General features: G+C 33.8%; 2 protein-coding genes across 2 annotated transcripts; one reads left to right on the plus strand and one right to left on the minus strand.

Annotated features, from left to right (window-relative positions):
• Positions 1-4,042: 4,042 nt before the first annotated feature.
• On the plus strand, positions 4,043-4,964 carry LOC133814279 (uncharacterized). The gene is made up of 3 exons (XM_062247265.1): positions 4,043-4,239; positions 4,304-4,513; positions 4,920-4,964. The coding sequence occupies exons 1-3, from the start codon at positions 4,108-4,110 to the stop codon at positions 4,962-4,964; spliced, it is 387 nt and encodes a 128-aa protein (XP_062103249.1). The 5' UTR covers positions 4,043-4,107.
• A 364-nt stretch (positions 4,965-5,328) lies between these two features.
• LOC133814281 (uncharacterized) lies at positions 5,329-6,808 on the minus strand. The gene is made up of 2 exons (XM_062247266.1): positions 5,594-6,808; positions 5,329-5,505 (listed from the first exon to the last, which is right to left on the minus strand). Exons 1-2 carry the CDS (start codon positions 6,806-6,808, stop codon positions 5,329-5,331), a joined length of 1,392 nt encoding a protein of 463 aa, XP_062103250.1.
• Positions 6,809-20,855: the final 14,047 nt, after the last annotated feature.

The raw sequence follows: 20,855 nt of genomic DNA on the forward strand, positions 1-20,855 counted from the left end.
AGCGTTAGCTCATTATGTTATTTTCCAAAAAATTTCCAGGTGTGGCTTTAGATGTTGAGCAACTTGTGGAGCACAAACTCAATAGCAAAGCAATAGTGGTTTAGGGTTTTTCATATTGCTACATTTAAAATTAAAGTATTCATACGTGTAATAATTTATATTAATAAGTTTATATAAAAGTTTTAAATTATTATGTATTTCTTAGTATCATTTTATTTAATTCATTTGGTCAAGTGCCTAACAAGGCAAACGTACCCTACCGTAGGGACGTCACAATTGTTCTTCAACTAGTGGGATGTCCCACACATTTCTGTGATGCATTACTTGGACGACTTTCCAGTGAGATTTACTTTTAAGGTCATCAATGTAGAAAACTTGGTTAGCCTGAGTTGCCAAGATAAATTTATCATCTTTGAACGCCTCTGAACTAGTTTTAATACTCATTTTGTTTTTCTCAGACTTTAATCCTGAAGACCGATTATTGTCAAACCATTTGCACTTAAATAATACAACAAAACAACCAGAAAGATATGACATAACTAAAACTTCTTCCAACTGATTGTAATAAGTATTATTTTCAACTCCTGCGACAGGGACTCCAATATTTTGAGTTTTGCAATTCTTGTCCCTGTCATAACACAAAAATATAACTCCATTTACAACACACCTAGGGTACGAAGCAACGCGAGTTGAAGAACCGTTTGCTAAAGAGATTAATTCTTCTTATACTTCCGAGGAACCCGTTTTCCGAAGATGATAAATCTTATTAGAAAACCAATTAGGAAATTCCTTCCTATGTAATTGGTCTAGGTTTTCAACACCTCGAGTCCGAATAATTTCCATATGCTCTCTACAATGAACAAAAACAATCAATTTAAGAGTTACTAATAAGTATTATAATAAACATGCAATGAAAGGATGAACTACTTTAATTACTTACTGAAGATATGGAAAGATCTCATTGCAGTTATTTAGAATATACTAATTCACTGTTTTCTTCACTTCATCATCCAATGTTGTCAAGGATTTCTTACCAATTGGATGACCATGAGATAGAAATACCGATATATTTTTAAGTTATGGACCAACATCTACATTTCGGTTTGTACGATTGAACTTTGTTTCAACTCCTTTCAAGTACATGGAGCAAAATGTTAATGCCTCATCAACCACATATCATTTTGCTATTGACCCCTCTGGACGTGCTTTATTACGAACATAATTCTTCAACTTTTTCATATACCTTTTAATAGGATACATCCACCTCATGTGAACCGGTCCTCCAAGTATTGCTTCTTCTGGTAAATGTATTAGTAGATGGACCATGATATCGAAAAAAGTAAGGGGGGAAATGTTTTCTAACTTGCAAACAATTTCAACAATTGAAGTTTTGACTTTTTCTAAATCCGAGACTTTTAAAATTCTCGCACAAATGAGCTTGACGAAAGTGCATAACTCAATAATAGTTGTACTAATCGATTTCTCTAGGAATGCATGCACACCAACTGGCAAAAGACGTTGCATAATGATGTGACAATCATGTGATTTCAAACCAGTGATCTTATTGTCATTATCAATCACATTCTTCCTTAGGTTAGATCCAAAACCATCTGGAAACTTCGCCAATTTAAGAAATCGACAAAACTTTTGGCGATCTTCAACAGAGAAAGTAAACTTGGTCGCAGACTTTTGTATCTGACCATTCAATTTCTTCAGCTGTAACTCTGGTCTCATCTTCATCTTCTCCAAGTATACTCTGGCACTAACTGTATCATTGGTCTTATTCTCTAGCCCAACTATTGTGCCTCCTAAACCGTCGCACACATTTTTCTCAACATGCATAACATCTAGATTGTGTCGCAACATTATGTTGGCCCAATATGAGAGCTCAAAAATATACTTTTTTTCTGCAATCCTACTTGCTCTTTTGTACGCTTTCTTTTTTGGCCACCATATCTTACATGTCTACCAGGAAGAGAATCGAGTATAAAACTCATTTGTGTGAACATATCTTGCATGGTTAATGGCTTTGGTGGTAGTCTTTTTTCAACAACACCATATGTCTTCTTGTCCCTTCTAATAGCATGTTCGATTGGTAAAAATGTCTATGGCCATAAAAAGCAGCATTATTTTGTAAACGAATAGATGGTGTTGCCACATTGCATGTAGAGCAAGCATGATAACCTTGGCCAATCAATCCAGAAAGGCTACTCCTTGTTGGGTAATCATTTATAGTCCACATCAAAGCTGCTCGAAGAGTGAAGAAACTACAATTGACTGCATCTCGAGTCTGTACACCGGTCACCCATAATTCTTTTAACTCATCAATCAATGGTCTTAAGAAAACATAAAAATCTTTTACTGGCGAATGATGCCCGGAATTAATAAGCTCAACATGAAATTAGTTTCTCTCATGCACAACCATGGTGGAAAGTTATATGTCGTCAACACAACCGACCACATACTATAAGAAAGACTTATATTACCAAAGGGATTGAATCCATCTGCAGCCAATCGAAGGTGCACATTCATGGGTTCCATTGCAAACGTTGGATTATTTCGGTCAAAGTCCTTCAAAGCTTTCCCATCAGTAGGATGACGCAATACACCATATTCTTTTATACATTGCTTGTGATGCCATCTCATATGTTGAGCAATGTGTCTCGATGCATATTTTCACATTAACCTTGGGGTTAAAAGAAAATAACGCATCACTTTATGAGGCAGTTTCTTGCCCTTGGTGTTCTTGTTCACCCACTGATCCTCCCCACAAACAAGACATTTGCTTTTTCCAGCATGTTCTTTCCAAAAGAGCGCGCAATCATTCTTGCTAACATGGATTGACTCGTAGGTGAATTCAAGTTTACGCAACAACCTTTTCGATGTATAATGCAATTTTGGAAGCTTATTTGAGGCTGGAAATGCATCATGTAACAACTCCAACATTCCATCAAATATTTTGTTGGGAATTTTTCCCAACACTTTGAAATGCATCAACTTCACTAGGAAATCCAATGATGTGTAATTTTGATACCCAGGGAATAATGGAGCCTCAATCTCAGCAAATAAATTGTTATAATGTTGCCCACCCCTATAGTTTTTTGTAGGTATCTCTTGATCGCGTTCATTCTCTTCATATTCGTCATTGTCACTTTGCATAACATCATTGAGAACATCAATCATTTCGTCTTCATCATTTTGATCTATATCACTTTCTTCATTGGTATTATTTCATCCTCTCCATGCCAATGCCAATTGGTATATTTTCGAAGAAAACCATTTACAAAGAGATGGTTTTCTAATACATCAATCGTCTGAAATTCAACGTTGACACACCTCCTACATGGACATTTCACCAATCTCCTTGAGTCAACGTACTGCCTAGCTATCTGAAGAAAATCTATCACATTAGTTTCATACTCATCAGATAATCGATTTGTCAAATTAATCCAGCTCTTGTCGATCGACATTGTATGAGTGTAGCATTGCACGGAACACTTATCATCAAACTTACAATAAATAATAGTTGAGTGTAAATATTATTAAAATTATTTAAATTTGACATATTTTTTTTCTAACTTCAAATATTAATTTTAATTTTAATTACGATTAATGGTTAATCTCTTACAATTAAATTAATTTTAATAATTATTAAGATTATATTTAAAATTGGTTTTCTAATAATATATTTGTTAATTTTATTTTATCAGAACTAACAAATATTATTATTTCACATATTAATTCACTATTTATTAAAGGCTATTTAGGTTTTTTACCCCCCGAACTATTACATATGCATTATCGTGCCCCCCGAATTTTTCAGGCCATTAAAAAATCCCCCCGATCTATTCACAGTCATGTAAATTAGGACTTCTGTCCAATTCTGTTCATTTTTTGTAACGGGAGGATGATGTGGCCTTTTTTTTACATAATTTTGGATGACACGTGCGACTCTAAAGTGTGAGTTGGATATTATAGAGAAAATAACAAAAATAAATAAGAATAATTTGTTATAAATCGAATTTTTTACAACAAACTTAGAACCCTAGTTTCAATTTTCCCCCTTTCTGTCGACTTTGAAGATAAATTATTGCTGCTTATTTCTCCATGGATGGTGGTCGAAGGTTTGAAGAAGAATGGAGTAAACCCAATTGTGATTGTGGGTTTCAGTGTGTACTACGCACTACTTGGACATTCAACAATTCTACTAGAAGGTTCTATGGCTGCCCAAGATACAAGGTTTGTAAATTTATTGGTTTCCTTTGATTTGGATTATTGGTTCTGATTTTTGTTTTTATTTCAGAGGAATGAGGTTGATGGGTGTGGATTTATCAGATGGGTGGACCCTCCATCATTCCCTGTACATGGTGAAAGGTTTAAGGAGGAAATAGGAGGGTTTTTTAAAAGGTTAGAGGAGATGGAAGATAATGTTAAGCAACTACAGATTATGGATGAAAAAAGAGAAGAAGAACTTGGTTCAATATTGAAGATGTTAAGAGATTTGAAATCTGGTGTTTGTTTTTGTGTTGGAATATTTTCGCGTGTTTTGTATATCTTAGTTATGTTGCTTATTTCTTAATTGGGAGTATTAAGCAGTCATTGTTGAAAAATATAATGTAACTTTTAGACTTATTGAATCAATAGTTGTTTATTAAGTAAGCAATAGTTGTTTATTTCTTATTGTTTTATTGTAAAGTAAAACAAATGGAACATCTTGTTGAATCCTGTTGAATCAAGATGTATTGGTCATATAGAATTAATGAATTAAATTGTGATGTGTTGTTTAAGGAAAAATGGAATTTGAATTATATAGTTTTTACAATATATCTGGAGTAACATAAGAAGAATTCAACACAATAAAGCTATCTCAGATCTAATATTTTCATTGAATACTTATCATGCTTACATTCTGAGTGTAGATAAATAAAAAAGCAATTGTTCTTGCTGCAAATGTATCAAAATAACTGACAAAAATTACATTTGATTATGTTGAGATGCTATACAGTACACTGACTTATCAAAATGATATTCCTTGTCTGACTTATCAAAATGTCATTTGTTGTACAACCACATCCAAAATGAGTCCAAGCATCCCATGTCCTAAAAAAGGGTCTTCTCTCATGTTTAGGTTCCTCCTCCTACAAGTCTGGTACTCCTTCTTTGTGCCAGTTCCTTATACCTTGGCCTTTTCTGCTGCAGTGGTTTAAACAACATGATTATCCATAGGTTTAAGCAAAGTATATGAACAACACTAACTATCCAGCCTTATAACCACCTGCCCCACTTTATTTCAGTAGTAAACTGAATAAAATATAGCAATATGGGTCTTTATTTTAGTATCATAGACCAACAAAATATAACAACATTGATTTTAGATTGGAATAACTGTGGTGGATTCGTGACTTCTGAAGTAGCCTGTTGTGAAGAAGAGCTCACAGAACCGTGAGGTAAAGGATCACTATTCCTCCCATCAGTAGAAGGATCTTGTGGAGGAGCTTTGTTTTCCTAGGGAAGCATATTCAACCAAGTTATTAACCATTAAAAATAGCAAAACATACCCAACATCAAAATTAAAATGGTAATGTCTACATACCGATTTTTTTTTGTTTCTTGAACATGTTCTGAAGTTGTGTCCCTTTGCACCACAACTAGAACATCTAATGCTAATGTATCTTCTTTTCAACTTCTTTCCGGTAGCTACTTCATCAAGTTGCAAAGTCCTGCTCTTCTTTGGCCTACCAGGCTGTTTTTTGTTAATTGGGCCAACCATTCCAAGCTTTCCACTTATAGGCCACTCATCTTGATTCCTAATTGGAAAAATCTGCACTGAGTAAGCCTTCATGTAGTACTCTTTGGTATACCATTTGCTGACATAAAGATCTGTATCTTGCCTTCTTTGCCAAATCGCAGCCACCGCATGACTACAAGGAATGCCGATCAATTCCCATCTTCTGCACGAACATACCGATGCTTTCAAATCAACTGAGTACATTCGCCCATACATGTTATGGACTTGGTTAATGTCATCTGAAGACTTTGTGGGTATGTGGGATGAAGCCTCAACCTTGTTCTTCTCAAGAATTGTGGCAGTTTTTGGAGCAATGTTGGACTCCCTTCTGACAACTGACAGTCTATTTTTGCTGATCCTTTGCATCAAATACATCCAGATACACTCTAGCATAGACAAAATGGGTCTACCTCTTGCCGCCAATATTGTCGGTGTCCCATTGAAACCCTCACACATGTTATTCAATAAAATGTCACACTTAGGATTAGTCCTAAAGTATGACCTAGCCCAGTGTTTTGGTCCTGCAGCCATCAACCACTCATAAGCTGCTTCATTGACCATTCTAATCTCATTCATCACAACTTCAAACCTTCTAACAGTCACTTCTCTAGCAGCCTTCCATAATAAGTCTTTAAGGATTTTATCCCTAAAAACCTTAATGAAGTTCCTCTCCAAGTGTCGAGCACAATGTCGATGCTCAGCCTCAGGTATCCCTTCATCCCATATTCCCTTCAAAACTTGCTTCAAGCCTTTTTGCTTGTCTGTTATGAAGGTCCAGTGATTAGAGTTCTCAATTATCAAGTCAACTCTAAGTAGATTGAGAAACCAACTCCATGAATCCTTATTCTTTATTTCAACCACGGCAATGGCAATAGGATACATCTGGTTGTTTCCATCTATTCCAATTGCTGTCAAAAGTTTCCCAGGATGAACCACTTTAATATGAGCTCCATCTAAACCAATCACTGGTCTACATCCTCCATTGAAACCTTCCCTTAACCCAACAAAGCATAAATACATCCTCTTGAACCTTGGTTTTCCATTCTCACCTGGTTCTGTCAAAAATTCCACAGTTGAACCCCTATTGGTGTTTTTAATCTCCTCGGCATAGTCCCAAAGAGCATCATACTACTCTTCATAGCTTCCTTCAATGGCTTTTGTTGCTAAAAGTCGAGCTCTGTATGCCTTGTCCCTTGTTATGTCTAGCACATGGTCTTTGTTAACTTTGTGCACGAAAGAGGAAACACCCAACTTCTCATTGATCTTGAACTCCTCTGAATACTTCTCACTCAACCATTTGGAAGTTGCGAATCGGTTAGTATTTGTCCTAGAACACCTGTGTTCATCATTCAATGTTTTGATGACAAAGGTAGGAGTGTCATCAATTTTCGAAGCAAAACATACCCAAGGACAGTTTACACTCTTACATTGTGCTCTAACCCTGTGCGGGTCATTCTTCTTAAAGAATATATCCTTCCCATTTTGTATTGAATAATCCCTTACTGCTTTCTTAAACACTGCACCATATGGAAAGGATAATCCTAACTTGAATTTGGGTTTGGCCATGTCAATTGTAGTGTTAAACTTAGGCAACTCTGGCATCTTGACTTTTTTGGACCTCTTGTTTGGTTTGTGTGGCTCACTGTCCTCACCAACAGTTTCAGTAGTGTCCTCATCATCTGTGGAGCTATCATGTGCACCATATTCAATGTCAGAATCTTCTTGAAAAGTCTCATTACCTACATCAATCTCTATAGGCCTTTTACCTTTCCTAATCAAATGTTTCTCAGCAATATCATTTACTTCCACTCTGTCATCCTCTTGTTCATATTCCGGGTCTGCCTCATATTCACCCTCATCATCACCACTGTCTTCACTAGTATCAACCCCTGCCTCACTTGTTCCATGATCCAAACCAGCCCCTGCCTCACTTGTTCCATCAACAAAACCAGCCCCTCCCTCACTTGTTCCATGATCCAAACCTGCCCCTGACTCACTTGTTCCATCAACCAAACCAGCCCATCCCTCAGAAGTTTCATGAACTAAACCAACCCCTCCCTCACTTGTTTCATGCACCACGGTAGAACCATCCAAACCAGCCCTTGTAACCTCAGTTTCTATGACATTTTCCTCACATATAGCAGGCCCAGATTCATCAGTATTTAAACTCACCCACCTCCCTCACTTGTATCATGAACCACAGTAGAACCATCCAAACCAGCCCTTGTAACCTCAGTTTCTATGACATTTTCCTCACATATAGCAGGCCCAAATACTTGATCTTCACTACCCAAAGCAGACCCAGATTCATTTGTATTTAAACTCACCCCACCTACTTGGTTCGGCCTAACTACACTTGAAGCTTGACTTTCATTGAAGACATGTTCACAGAAAAAACAATCAAGGACTCGATTATTCCTCACAGATGCCCCAACTTTCTCAAGCAAAGTATTGTCATTGGTTACACATTGCAAAGTCACACAATCTTCCCACTTAAAATAATAACTAATAGAAGAAGGATCCTAGTACCCCAAGTCTTTTGCTATTCCATGCAATTCAAATATGCTCATATTATCCACATCTTGATAATGAACATTGGTAACAACCCCACCAAAGTAACTAGGACTGTTACCTATCATTTTTAATTGTCCCTTATGATGCACTTTCAGAGTGAAGATACTAGATGTTGGTTTTGCAAAAAAAGAAAAAAAATAGCATATATTACTTATTCAAAGCCAAAACAATGGGTGGCCCCAACACACACACACACACACAAGTTTAGGATCCATTAATTTATTGAATGGAATCTAGTCAAAGTAAAACACAACATACACAAACCAATACATAACAAATGCCACAGACCCCACAAAGACCAAATAAACAAAGACCCCACTTTAACTATGTTTCCATGTGCACACTGACCACAAAATGACTAATTAACACATTGTAGTCAGACCCACCAACACCAAAATGACCAAAAAACACTTGTGTGTGTATAAATTACAATCTGTAGCATTTATATTTCGAAATACCTATACCCACCAGTTAGGTTCAAAAGTTAAAATGCCCACCCACCATAAAACATTCAAACACAAACCAAGAACCCACAGAAACAAGAAGAAAAAAAACCTTACCATAAAATGGAACCCCATTCACACTTTCATGGGGTTTTGGGTATCCTTTCCTCTTTGCTAAACATTTACGATTCCTCCCCATGTTTCTCCACCACACGATCAGTCAGGCCTGGTTGTAGCAAACTCAGGCGGAACTCCACCATAGATGCTCGACGTTTGGCTCGTTTGGCTTGTAGCAAACTCAGGCGGAAATCACCAATATCACCTCCCTAAACTAATGGTTCAAATCTGAAAGTAAGCCCTAAAATCCCAATTGACCCGACCCCTAGTTGAAAATCATTCTTTTATTATTTACTTTCTTTTCTATTTTCATAATACATTTGGGTTAAAATTAAATTTCCATGTCAGTGGGTTATAAGTCCCATGTGTCATTTCAAATTATGTAAAAAAAATGCCACATCATCCTCCCGTTACAAAAAATGAACGGAAGTCCTAATTTACATGACTGTGAATAGATCGGAGGATTTTTTAACAGCCTAGAAAATTTGGGGGGCACGATAATGCATATGTAATAGTTCGGGGGGTAAAAAACCTAAATAGCCTTTATTAAATTACATATTTTACTTATGCTTCATTGAATAGTTTTACTAATTTACACAAAATTTCTAAGATTAGGATTAAAATTTATTTAATTAATTTAGGATTTATTACTTAAATTATTTAATTAATATTCAAGATTAATATTTATTTTTATTAAAATTTGTTTGCATAATGTTATTGTTAATTTTATTTAATCATAATTAAAAAATATATTATTTTACTTATCAATTCACTATTTATTAAATTAGAAATTTTATTGAGTGCTTCTACTAATATTCACAATCACTACAAGAAAAAATGCTTTTAATAACACCAAAAATGTGTTATCAAAACATACCATAACACTTTTTGATGTGTTAAGACCGACTATGTTATCGTATGTCAGGGTACTTTACATAACACTTTATCATTGTTATACAGATGTGTTATTATACTGTCAACGATAACACAATTTCTATGTTATTTTAATAAATAGATAAGTGTTTAATTATGTTATTTATAGTCGATTATATAACACATTTCAATACTTATAAATTTGTGTTATACTACACTTTAGTATAACACATTTTTTGTGTTATACTACACTTTAGTATAACACATGTGTTATATTAGCTTAGAGAAACATAATCTTTTTTTACTTACACAAAACTAGGAAAACAAATATGAAAGTTGAAGCCAAATAAGGTAACATAAATAGATTTTTATTAATTACTCAAATATAATTACAATATTTAGTCAACTAGTCTAGGCTTAAGAAATCATATTACAACATAATTTATGCCCAATTCAGATTCATTTATCACTAAATACAAAAAAAGAAATGTATACAAAAATTAGTGAAATACATTCTTCCATTCTAAAGGCCTCAACTACAAATGTTGTCAAGAATTGCTCCAAAGAAATCATCTCAATATACCTGCACATTGTAAAAAAAAAGTCCTTTTATTATTAAGAACATAAGACTTAAGCTAGTTTCCACCTGTAAGCATATAAAGTTTAATTTAAATTTGTAATAACTCCAAAACTTGACGAAACAACAGGGTATAGCAAGATGTACTACCATGCAAAACAACGACTAAAGCAACAAAACATGCAACTTAAAACAAGGCCTAACTTCTGCCTACTAGTAAAAGCAACAATCAATAAAAGCCAAAATAATCCAAAGTTTGAAACTTTCGAACACACTACTTCCATGTCCAAATATTTTTTCTGGTAACAGAACAAAAAAATGAGCAACCACTAGCCAAGTGAGATCAGATTCTTATATGTTTATTTTGTATCTTATAAGTACACATGTATATTATAGTGTTCAACCAAACCAATGTATATTTCGGGTGGCAAAAATCCAATTGTAAACTGCCCAACTGATCTTAGTTTTTTCTAGTGTGTAAAAATGAGATTGATTACAAAGATCATGACATATATATATATATTCTCTGAGACATTCTTACTATTCAAACAAACAATCATTTAAAATATGCTTATAATTCTCAGAGACATTTTGTGAAACAAACAATAAGTTCAAAACATCAAATATTCTTAATATTCTCTGACGCATTTTGCCAAACACTTGTGTGCTTTAAAAATGAAAAGCTGAGCAAAATAAAAGATTTGAAACCAAATGTCCAAATGAATCTTCTCAAGTGGAAACAAGATATTAAGCAATATATAAACCAGCAACCACATCAATTACTCACAAAAATATAAAGTATAAACCCACTGCTCAATTCTATATTATCTATCTCAGCATTCAATCTTCTCAATAATAACTATTTCAGCTTTCAATCAATTCGATAATAACAAAGAAAAAGTTGAATACAAAGAAAGAAGAGAGCTAACAGAACCTGTTGGAGGAGTCCCTTCCTGAGCCGCTGCAATTGGTCCAAATACAAGCGGATTTACAGAAACATAGAGAACAAAATTTGAAGCATTAAAGAGATCTGCTTTTGACCAAACACCTTAACTACAACCACTATATAGCAAGAATAAACCCAGAAGAAAAACTGGTATGAGCTATGAACTAGGCTCATGGAAATTGGGAAAGAAAATAAGAATTTAGCATCAAGCTATTAAGTTATTTTCACCCTCATCATCAAATAATAATATCAAGATTGCCAAACAGATGCATACAAAAATATCCTCTCCTGGACATGGAAATTAGATATCAATAGCAGATAGTAATACTGAGGAATATAGACTCATTGCCTGATATGAAACAAGAGATTTATTTTCAATTTTTCATTGATATATAGTGTATGGCTGATGTTACATGTATATATCCATGTATATTATATAGATCAAATAGTACCTAAAAAAAAAATCAGGTGCTCCATTTCTGCAATTGTTTCAGTTCTGAATTTGTTTGGTTACTGCCCACTCTTGTTATTATACGCTAGGTACTTCATTTATTATTTACTTATTCTGTTCTTTTTTTTTTCTTTTGGATTAGTATTAGTTTTGGATTTGGAGTATAACACTTTTCAAATATTTTCAGAGCAGTGGAATATCAAAATTATATGCAAGGTTCAACTTCTACATATAACAAGTTTTCCAGCAATTATTTTCTAGCCAAATGAAAAGTTGCCATGAAAAAATATTGCATAAACAAAATGCAGCAACCTGTTTTAAAACCTCAAACTATGCACTTTGCACATGCACTTGTGATTGCTGCAATAATCAGAGTGATTTTAACTAAGCACGAGGATAAAAACATATAAACTTGTTGCAAGATCAGGTATGCAAAAATCAAATATTCTAGTGTTAGCTGTGTTTTAGTGTCTACAGAGTGATTTTATTCTACATGAGTAATAAATGGTTCAGTTAATGTGGTGCTATTCTTTGTTAGCTGTGTTTTAGTGTCTCAATTTCACAGATTCTAGACCATTCATATGTAAGACAATGGCATCAGCCCCCAGCTAATCTGAGAAGCCTTTCCAGTTTCCATAATACTTTGCTTACTATTTTTTTTCTCTCATCCGTTTTCAATAAAAAATTGAGGATACCATACTAACCTATTATTTGTTACCTTATCTGAGTAAGGACAGTATGTTACCAGAAACTATTCTCAATTTTGGGATAGTTAAGTTATAGTCTTCTTTATTTGAATTTTTATATGTCTATCATAAACAAAGAGGAAGAATAAATCTCTCTACACTCCAGACACCAAGACTAGAGTTCATTTTCTCTCTATACGATATAGCAATATATGATCATCAACATACATACACTCCACTATTCTCCAATCACAAAACCAAACCAATATTTGGCTCAAAAAATACCTCAACTCATTTGATAATAATTAATACTTTTAAAGTATCTCCTTTGCATCTCAAAAAATAAAATAAAAGATATCACCCCAGCTTCTGAATGTTGATTTCTTACAAAAATACAAACAACAAAGAAATGAAACCCAACTTTTCATTATACTCATTCTCAGGACAACCAATGAGAGCAAGAAAAATGATAATTATAAAATCAAGAACATAAACAATAAGTGAAAAAAGAACAAGAAAATCAAAGCCAGTAATTCCCTTTGCTCTGTCTAAACACAAAACAAACATATAATTACTGCTTTCCAGCCACAACAATAGTTCAGTACATTTGGCTGAAATTTAAAGTTATGGAAGGATTACTGATAATAGCACCAAACCACTTCAAACATCATTAAAACCAGCAGCAAAAGATAATTCCTTGGTGAGATCAAACAACTTAAGATAATTCAGAAGTGAGTTCTTAGTTTTATGTTGTGATCAGATTTCAAAAATCCTACATCATTATCCATTGTCAAAACCAAGAACCATGAGTCTCCAACAATTAAAAGAGAGACTTCATCCTCGAAATCCTCTAAAGGTACAGAACATAGTAATATAAGTGTTTCTTTGAAAGGAAATCCTTAGAATTTTCTAAAGCTGTTTAATCTAACCAAAGAATCTAATCTCAACAGTCATTACTAATAACTAAACACAATACAGATAAAGGATATGTGGTTTTAACCTGAAAATAAGTGATAGAAGTCAAGGGATTTGAATTCTGAAGGCTCCCAGAAAAACTAATAGCCTAAACATAGAAATACAATCGGTGTGTTGTTACATATCTAAAATGTGTGTTGCATATCTAAAACCAGAAAACGAAATTGAATTGAACTTACTTTCAAGCTCTCTAAAATAAAACAACAAAAGAAAGAATATTGATTTCTCTTTTTTTCTTTCTCCCTATCTCTCTGTCACTCTAATTTATATGAGTTTATAAGTTTTTCATGGACAGCTTCTCTGTTCTTATATCAGATAAAGAATAATAAAATGGTTTAAATTGACGAAAATAGATTGACAATATATCAAGAACATACTAAACAAAGTCTTCAAATGGCATCATAAAGATTACTAAAGGCTCACTGCTAGTTATGAAATGGAATAAAGTAAATGGATTGTATGTGTTAGATGGGTAAACTGTATCTATTGCTGAAGCTGATACTATTAAAGTTCAAGAAAATGAGATGCAACTATGGCACCAAAGGATGGGTCATATAAGTGAACAAGGCTTGAGGGAACTACACAACCAGAGAATTATAGACAAGATAAAAACATGTGCATTACCATTTTGTGAGGCTTGTGTCTACGACAAACAACATAAAATCAAGTTTTCAGTGGCAAAGCATAACACCAAGCAGATCTTGGAATATGTACATCAATATGCAAAATCGAAAACACATATGCAAAATCGAAAATTAATTTTGAAAACCACAAATTTTATAGATTCTATGATATTCAAGCTGATAAATCTAACATCTTAAACTAATTACTTACCTGGCTTGCATTCAGATACATATAATTTCATGTAATATAAAGGTCATTCAAGGTAGCATCATAAGCCTATTAATGACCATGGTTCATCACTACAGCCACTACTCACCTCAGACCATAATCCAAAAAATGTGAGAAATTTTAAAGTGCCAAGTTAACAAGCTGCCATGCTCTCAACTTGACATAAAAATAATCTCACAAAAAATCACAATAAAATCCAAACTGCAAGCATTGCACACAACAAGCATAAGCATGATTCAAGTTAGATCTGAAAGAATAGAATCATTTTTTGATCAATAGATAATTGAGATAATTATATGCAACTAAATACTTGGTTACATTTATAGAGGGTTTAAGGTGATAAAAAAAATTTCAAAGCAATAAATGATCCAGATTTAAGACATCTCTCACATTTAATAGCAGTGAGAATATAAATTATTTAGTCAAAACTATGAAGAGAAGATAGCGTAAAAGTAAATTACAAGTCCAGGAGACTAGATGATTTCTTAAGAGAACACACAATGAGCACCTCCATTCCTATGAGGTGTTTATCAAAATTAATAGCTACTGAAATAAAATGCAATTTAAACGTTCTTCCACATACTTTATAACATAGTTTGCCTTGACCATATTAAAGTAGAGCAGAATCATTTTAGCCACTTTAGACAAAAAAAAATCACCACATTCAACAACATACTATTAACACAACAAGAAATCAAGCAAGCATGGCACAAAAACTTGACTTAAGTCATATCATTATACATTATGAAGCAAACATCTAACCAGGTTGTAAGCAAAGACATGTCAACCAAATATTATGCTCGATGTAGTCTTACAAACATAAGAATTTTTTTTTGCATCATCTGAGTATTGCCATTATAATTTATAAATTATAATGACTATTCATGAGCATAGTGTAACGACCCACTACTCTAGACTATTCGGACCATTAACGAAACTATACATAAAACTTACATTTCTACGAAAATACCATAATTTATTGAGTAACTTGCAAAATAAGAGTTATTTACAAATAAACAGAATACTAAGAAGGATTATGGGATCCCATTGTCTTTAAAAACAAAACATGATTAAAAATAAAAGGCATTACATAATAATGCGGAAAATACATGTAAAACCATAAAAAGAATATAAAATGAGACTACATCCTCGAATCGAATAACGCTCGGCCCCTTGACTCCATTCACCATCGATACACATCCTCCAAGCGTCACGAATCTTACCGCCTCTAAAGCTTATTTTCCTGCACATAAAACAAAAAGGAATGAGCCTAATGCCCAGCAAGGAAAAATCTAACACATAGTCATATACATAATTTCATAAGAAAACATAAAGACTTAACATAATACATATAACATACACTTATTATAATGGCCATTATTACTTGGGGTCCCATAGACTAAACAAGCATATGCCCATGGGATTAGTGGGGTCCTACTAGCTAAGTAGGTCATATGCCCATAACCCATTTGGGGTCTTGTTAGTCATATGGGTCATATGCCCAAGCCTAGAAACATACATACATATCATAACACATTTAATAACATAAAACATATAGATAACATAAGCACATAACATATTGATTCTAGCCTATTTTCCTTACCAAAGTTACCGGGATATAATGGACTGAGTTGGGACTTTTTGGAACACTCCTAAAACCATAATGAACAAGAGTGAGTTGAAAGAAGAAAAAGAAATGGAAAGGATGGAAAGACTAACCCATAAAAAAAACATACTTACCGACTTATATGCTTAAGAACTTGGATTCCCTAACCAAAATAAGAATGAGGTTAGGGGACTGAGTAGAAGGTTTTGAGAAAGGAAATAACATGAAATAAATGAAGTAGAGTTTCGGGTTTACCTCAAAGATTTGCAAGATCAATCTAACCTCCACCGAAATACTATAGAACTCCCTTCCCAAAGTGTTTGATAAGCTTATGATCTTTAAGCTTATAGTTTTTCCCCAAACCAGGTGTTTACACTCTCACTCTCACTTAACACTAGCAGCTTTTGAACTTAGAGCAAATGGTGAATAATGGCTGGGTACTAGGTCCTATTTATAGAGTTTGGGAATGAAAATATCTTGATTTTACTTGAATAAAAATAATGGCTTTTTAGGTGAAAATCATTTGAATAATCGTTCAGCAGAGGCTGAAGACTCGTTCAAAAGATGCTGGACTTATGGAGGAGTTTGAATGGCTGAAAGGAAAAGAATTCAAAAGTATTTGAATTCATGCTGAAGGAGGCGATATATCGCCCCCTGTAGGCGATATATCGCCTGGGCCAGTATGCCCGAGGCGACCGTGCATCGTCTCGTGTTTTCCGTATCTACGTGCTGCGATATATCGCCCCCTATAGTTGCGATCTATCGGCACACGCTGAATATTTAAACACGAAATTACACATTTTTAGCTAAGTTTGAATGGAGTAAACAGCCTTGACTAAGCCTTCAACGTATTCAAAGCTGCTGACTGACCCTATATCATTCAAACTTTACCCTTATTTAATTTAATCCTCAAAAATCTTTAATCCTTAATCACCATTCATAACATGTGCTTAAAATCCTATTGGTTGATGTATAAACCTTATAATATAATAAATATAATCCTTAATATCAGTCACATTAATTAAACCTTAGGTTATACTTAATATTCTTAAACTATAGATTAAACTTAGAAAATCTATAAGTACTACTATGAGTGTCCAAATAATTCCCGGTCTGAACCAAAAATCCAAAGTAACAAAGATAACACTAAACATACTATAATACTACTAAACAATTAGCTAAGTAAAGTTCTTGGACTCTACACATAGCAACAGAATATTAAACTCGCCCAAACTAAAAGGGATTAAAAAAGTGACATAAAGGAAACATAATCCAAACTATATACTACTTCTAATTTGAAAGCAACAAATAAACATAAATATATAAATGTAACATAGAAACTAAGTTGAATAAAAGTAAATAATTTTCCAGTATGAAAACACACATCAACTCTTGCAAGATTTTCAACTGTACCTTGACCTATTAAAACAAAAACTATTGAAGGCCAAAACTGATCAAACATTGACCAATGCACAAAAGTGGTTTGAGTTTTTTATTCATCCATAAAAATCATAAAGTTATCCATCTATATATATATTGGCATCAAAACACTTTGTAATACTAATTTTTGTCATCTTGTAGTTGTAACCATATACACCTAATATCAGACCTATCAAGAAAGAAAGAAAAAAGACCATAGATTCCTCACCTCTTGAACTAATCCTTGAGCTTTCATCAAATTTCCAAGATTACTGTGTGCATCAACCTGTAACATTAAGAAGAAATGTTATGTTCTATTCAAAGATTTGGATTCAGTGCAAGAGCCTGGCAATAACATTTAGCTGCCTCGTTAAATTGCCCTTTACGCATATATGCACTTGCTAAATTTGACCACGCATCAGCAAAATTTGGTCGGAGCTGCAAAATAAAACAATTAGTATAATATGGAAAAAATAATTCAAAGAAAGAATATATATTTTTGCTCTTGAATACTTACCTTGTCTCCAGTAAATAAAGACAGTAAATAAAGAGAACAGACTAATGCAATATATAGGCAATATAATACTTACCTTATCTCCAGTGCAAGCATTGGATCAATTGGATAGGCTATTGCATGGAAAGGTTGCACACTAGGAATAAGAGACATCTAATAGCAAAGATTGAGTGATTTAGAGTGGAACCTGACTGGTAAAGTGGTAATTAGCATCAAATTAAACAACACTTTACCTTTATCTATCTTCTCAGAATTCCTTCAACTTCAATAAACTTATTTTCACGATCATCCTAGTCGCAAACACACTGGAGAGTGGCACAAATTCAAATATCAGATTAGATAAACCAATGGCGAATAGTTATAAAATCCAGACAAAGTTTCACATAGCAACATAAGAGTACAACATAGAAACTATAAGCTAAGTCAATAATGTGTAAAAATGTACACTATTGAATTAAAAGTGCATTTTCCAAACAGCAAAAAGGAAAGGCCGTTTCACCACACATGAGGCCTTTAATTTCGCAAAAAACATAATGATTAGATCATACTCTACACACTAATACTGTATATGAGGCTAAACTAGAAGACCTCGAAAAACAATAATCTACAAGGCCCCTACCCATGTGCCATATACATATTCTATATGAAACAGAAGATGCAATGAAACTTCAGTTGCATTCCTGACTTTTAGAGCACTAATAACTTATTATGCTAGGTAACATAAAAGACCTATATAACAGTCAGTAGTGAGAAAAAATCAAACCGAATTAAAACATAGTTTAATATGCAAAGTAAAGTTACTTCTCACAATACCTGTAATGTATGTAAAAGGTCACAAGTTGCTTTTGGAAAATCACGACGTAGAAAAAGTGCTTGCTTATAGTTTTTTATAGCAGCTTCAACATGTCCACTGTACATACAAAATCCAAAAATACACTATGTTAAAACATGGAAGAACAAACAGTATGCAATCAGATAAAAAGCTTGCAACCCCTTATAATTATTTTTAAACACCTGTCCTTGTAAGCAGAAGCTAGATTAGCATGAGCTTCTGCCATTGAAGGTCGGATATTGATGGCTCGAATATAATCTTGAATGGCTTCATTAACTCTCCTAATCTCTTTATATGTGTTCCCTCTATTGACAAGTGCATCAGCCGCCAAAGGATCAATTCGGAGAACTTCATTATAGCAAGATACAACATCTGTGTGATTGCCCTGTAGTATTTTTTTTATATTATTATATAAGAAACAAACTTTAGTTAATAGAAAAAACTGAATTGTGAAGAGAAGAAGAAATATATTCTTTTAAACAAAAGGAAATAGAATAATACAGAATGAAACCGGAAAGCAAAACAGACTAAACACCAACCATATAACCAAAACGTTCGTTGTAACCATATAACTTAAAATTATCAATGCCATCTTCTCTTAGTTGGAAAAGGCAGAGCAAGAAACAAAATAAATCAAGGTGACCATTCTATAGATGATAACCTTTCTCCATTTGGAAAGAAAAAAAAAATTGTATAATTAAGTATTTTCCCAAAACAAATATAAGCAAGCATTACAGGCATGATAAAAATATATGATTACCTGCTGTTTATATATAATTGCTAAATTGTTAAAAGGAGCAGAAAGTCCTGTTGTCACAGACAATGTTCCCTTCTCCTGCAGCAGAAACATAATAACTGTCTATTAGATGCTTGCAGGCTAAATACTTGACAGTGGAACCATAAATGATACTAAAGATTACCTTCCAATCATTTGCCATGTTTCCATAACACTCAGCAAAGCGAGGATCAATTTGAATAGCTTCTTCATTTTTTGCAATGCACGTATCAAAATCATGTAGCTAAAACAGAATAAAATAAAATTTAAGAATCAGGTGCAAGCAAATTCACTTACAAGCCAGAAAACACTGAAGAGCGTACATATATTGAGAAAATACATGAATGCTAATAAGCTTCATTGAGAACCTGATAATGGACTGCACCCAAGAGAAGGAGATTATCTGTGCTCCGAGGATTTCTTTCATAAATGACATTACTATGCTCTAATGCTTGCTTATAGTTTCCAGCTTTGTACTTCTGGTGAGCCAGAGACATGAGCATGTCTTCATTGACTGCAAGGACTCAAAATTAGGCAAAGGAGAAATTGAAATATCTAGAAAAGGACCAAATCATTGAAGTAATATATATATTGGCCCCTTTAAGTTCGCACCTCACTGCTAATTTGGAAAAAATATAAATGAAGTTAAACACTAAACAACTACAAAAACATCATTGCACCAAAATCCTAATAACAAAGGATCGATCACTCAAAGACCAAAACCCTAACTCAATTACAACTGAGGAAAACAGGAAAAGACAGTAACCTTCGCGAGAATCCAAGGGCTGAGACTGCTTGATGGCATTAACAGAAGAGGAAGCAGAGGCAGCAACTAAATACTTACCTGGCTTGCCAAGACCGAAGAGAAGAACAAATTTGAGAAGCCCAACGACTGGAAATCGAAGGTTGACAGAGAGATAGAGAAAGACGAGAAAGACGAGAGAGAGAGTGAGGAGTTCGGAGACCGTACGACCAAGCCGAAGAAATGGGTCTCTTCTTTGTGTTGATATGTTGAAGGAAATGGGTCTCAGAAAGGTTGAAGGAAAGAAAATGGGTGAGAAATGTTGAAGGAAAGCTCAGAATTGTTGAAGGAAAGCTAAAAAATGGGTGTCTCGGGTCTCATAAATGTGGAAGAGAAGAGATGGGTGTCTCGGGATTCTCAGGGCTCAAAAATGAAAAAAAAATTATAAGTTGCGGGATGGTGAAATATATTACCGCCTTTTTACATAAAGGTGCCCAATATAATACTCTAGCATCATACTTTTCTATTAGTATTATATTCATGTGTTGTGGAAAGGGGTATTTGGTGTAGTGAATATATCTAAATTTTACAATTCTATAAAAAATTCGGCACCATAACGACTATATTTTCATCTATCCCAAAATTTAAAATCCTGCAAATAACACATAAAAAATATCCAGACCCA

Source organism: Humulus lupulus, chromosome 2 (genome assembly GCF_963169125.1).
Source record: "Humulus lupulus chromosome 2, drHumLupu1.1, whole genome shotgun sequence".
In the NCBI taxonomy this organism is placed as follows: domain Eukaryota; kingdom Viridiplantae; phylum Streptophyta; class Magnoliopsida; order Rosales; family Cannabaceae; genus Humulus; species Humulus lupulus.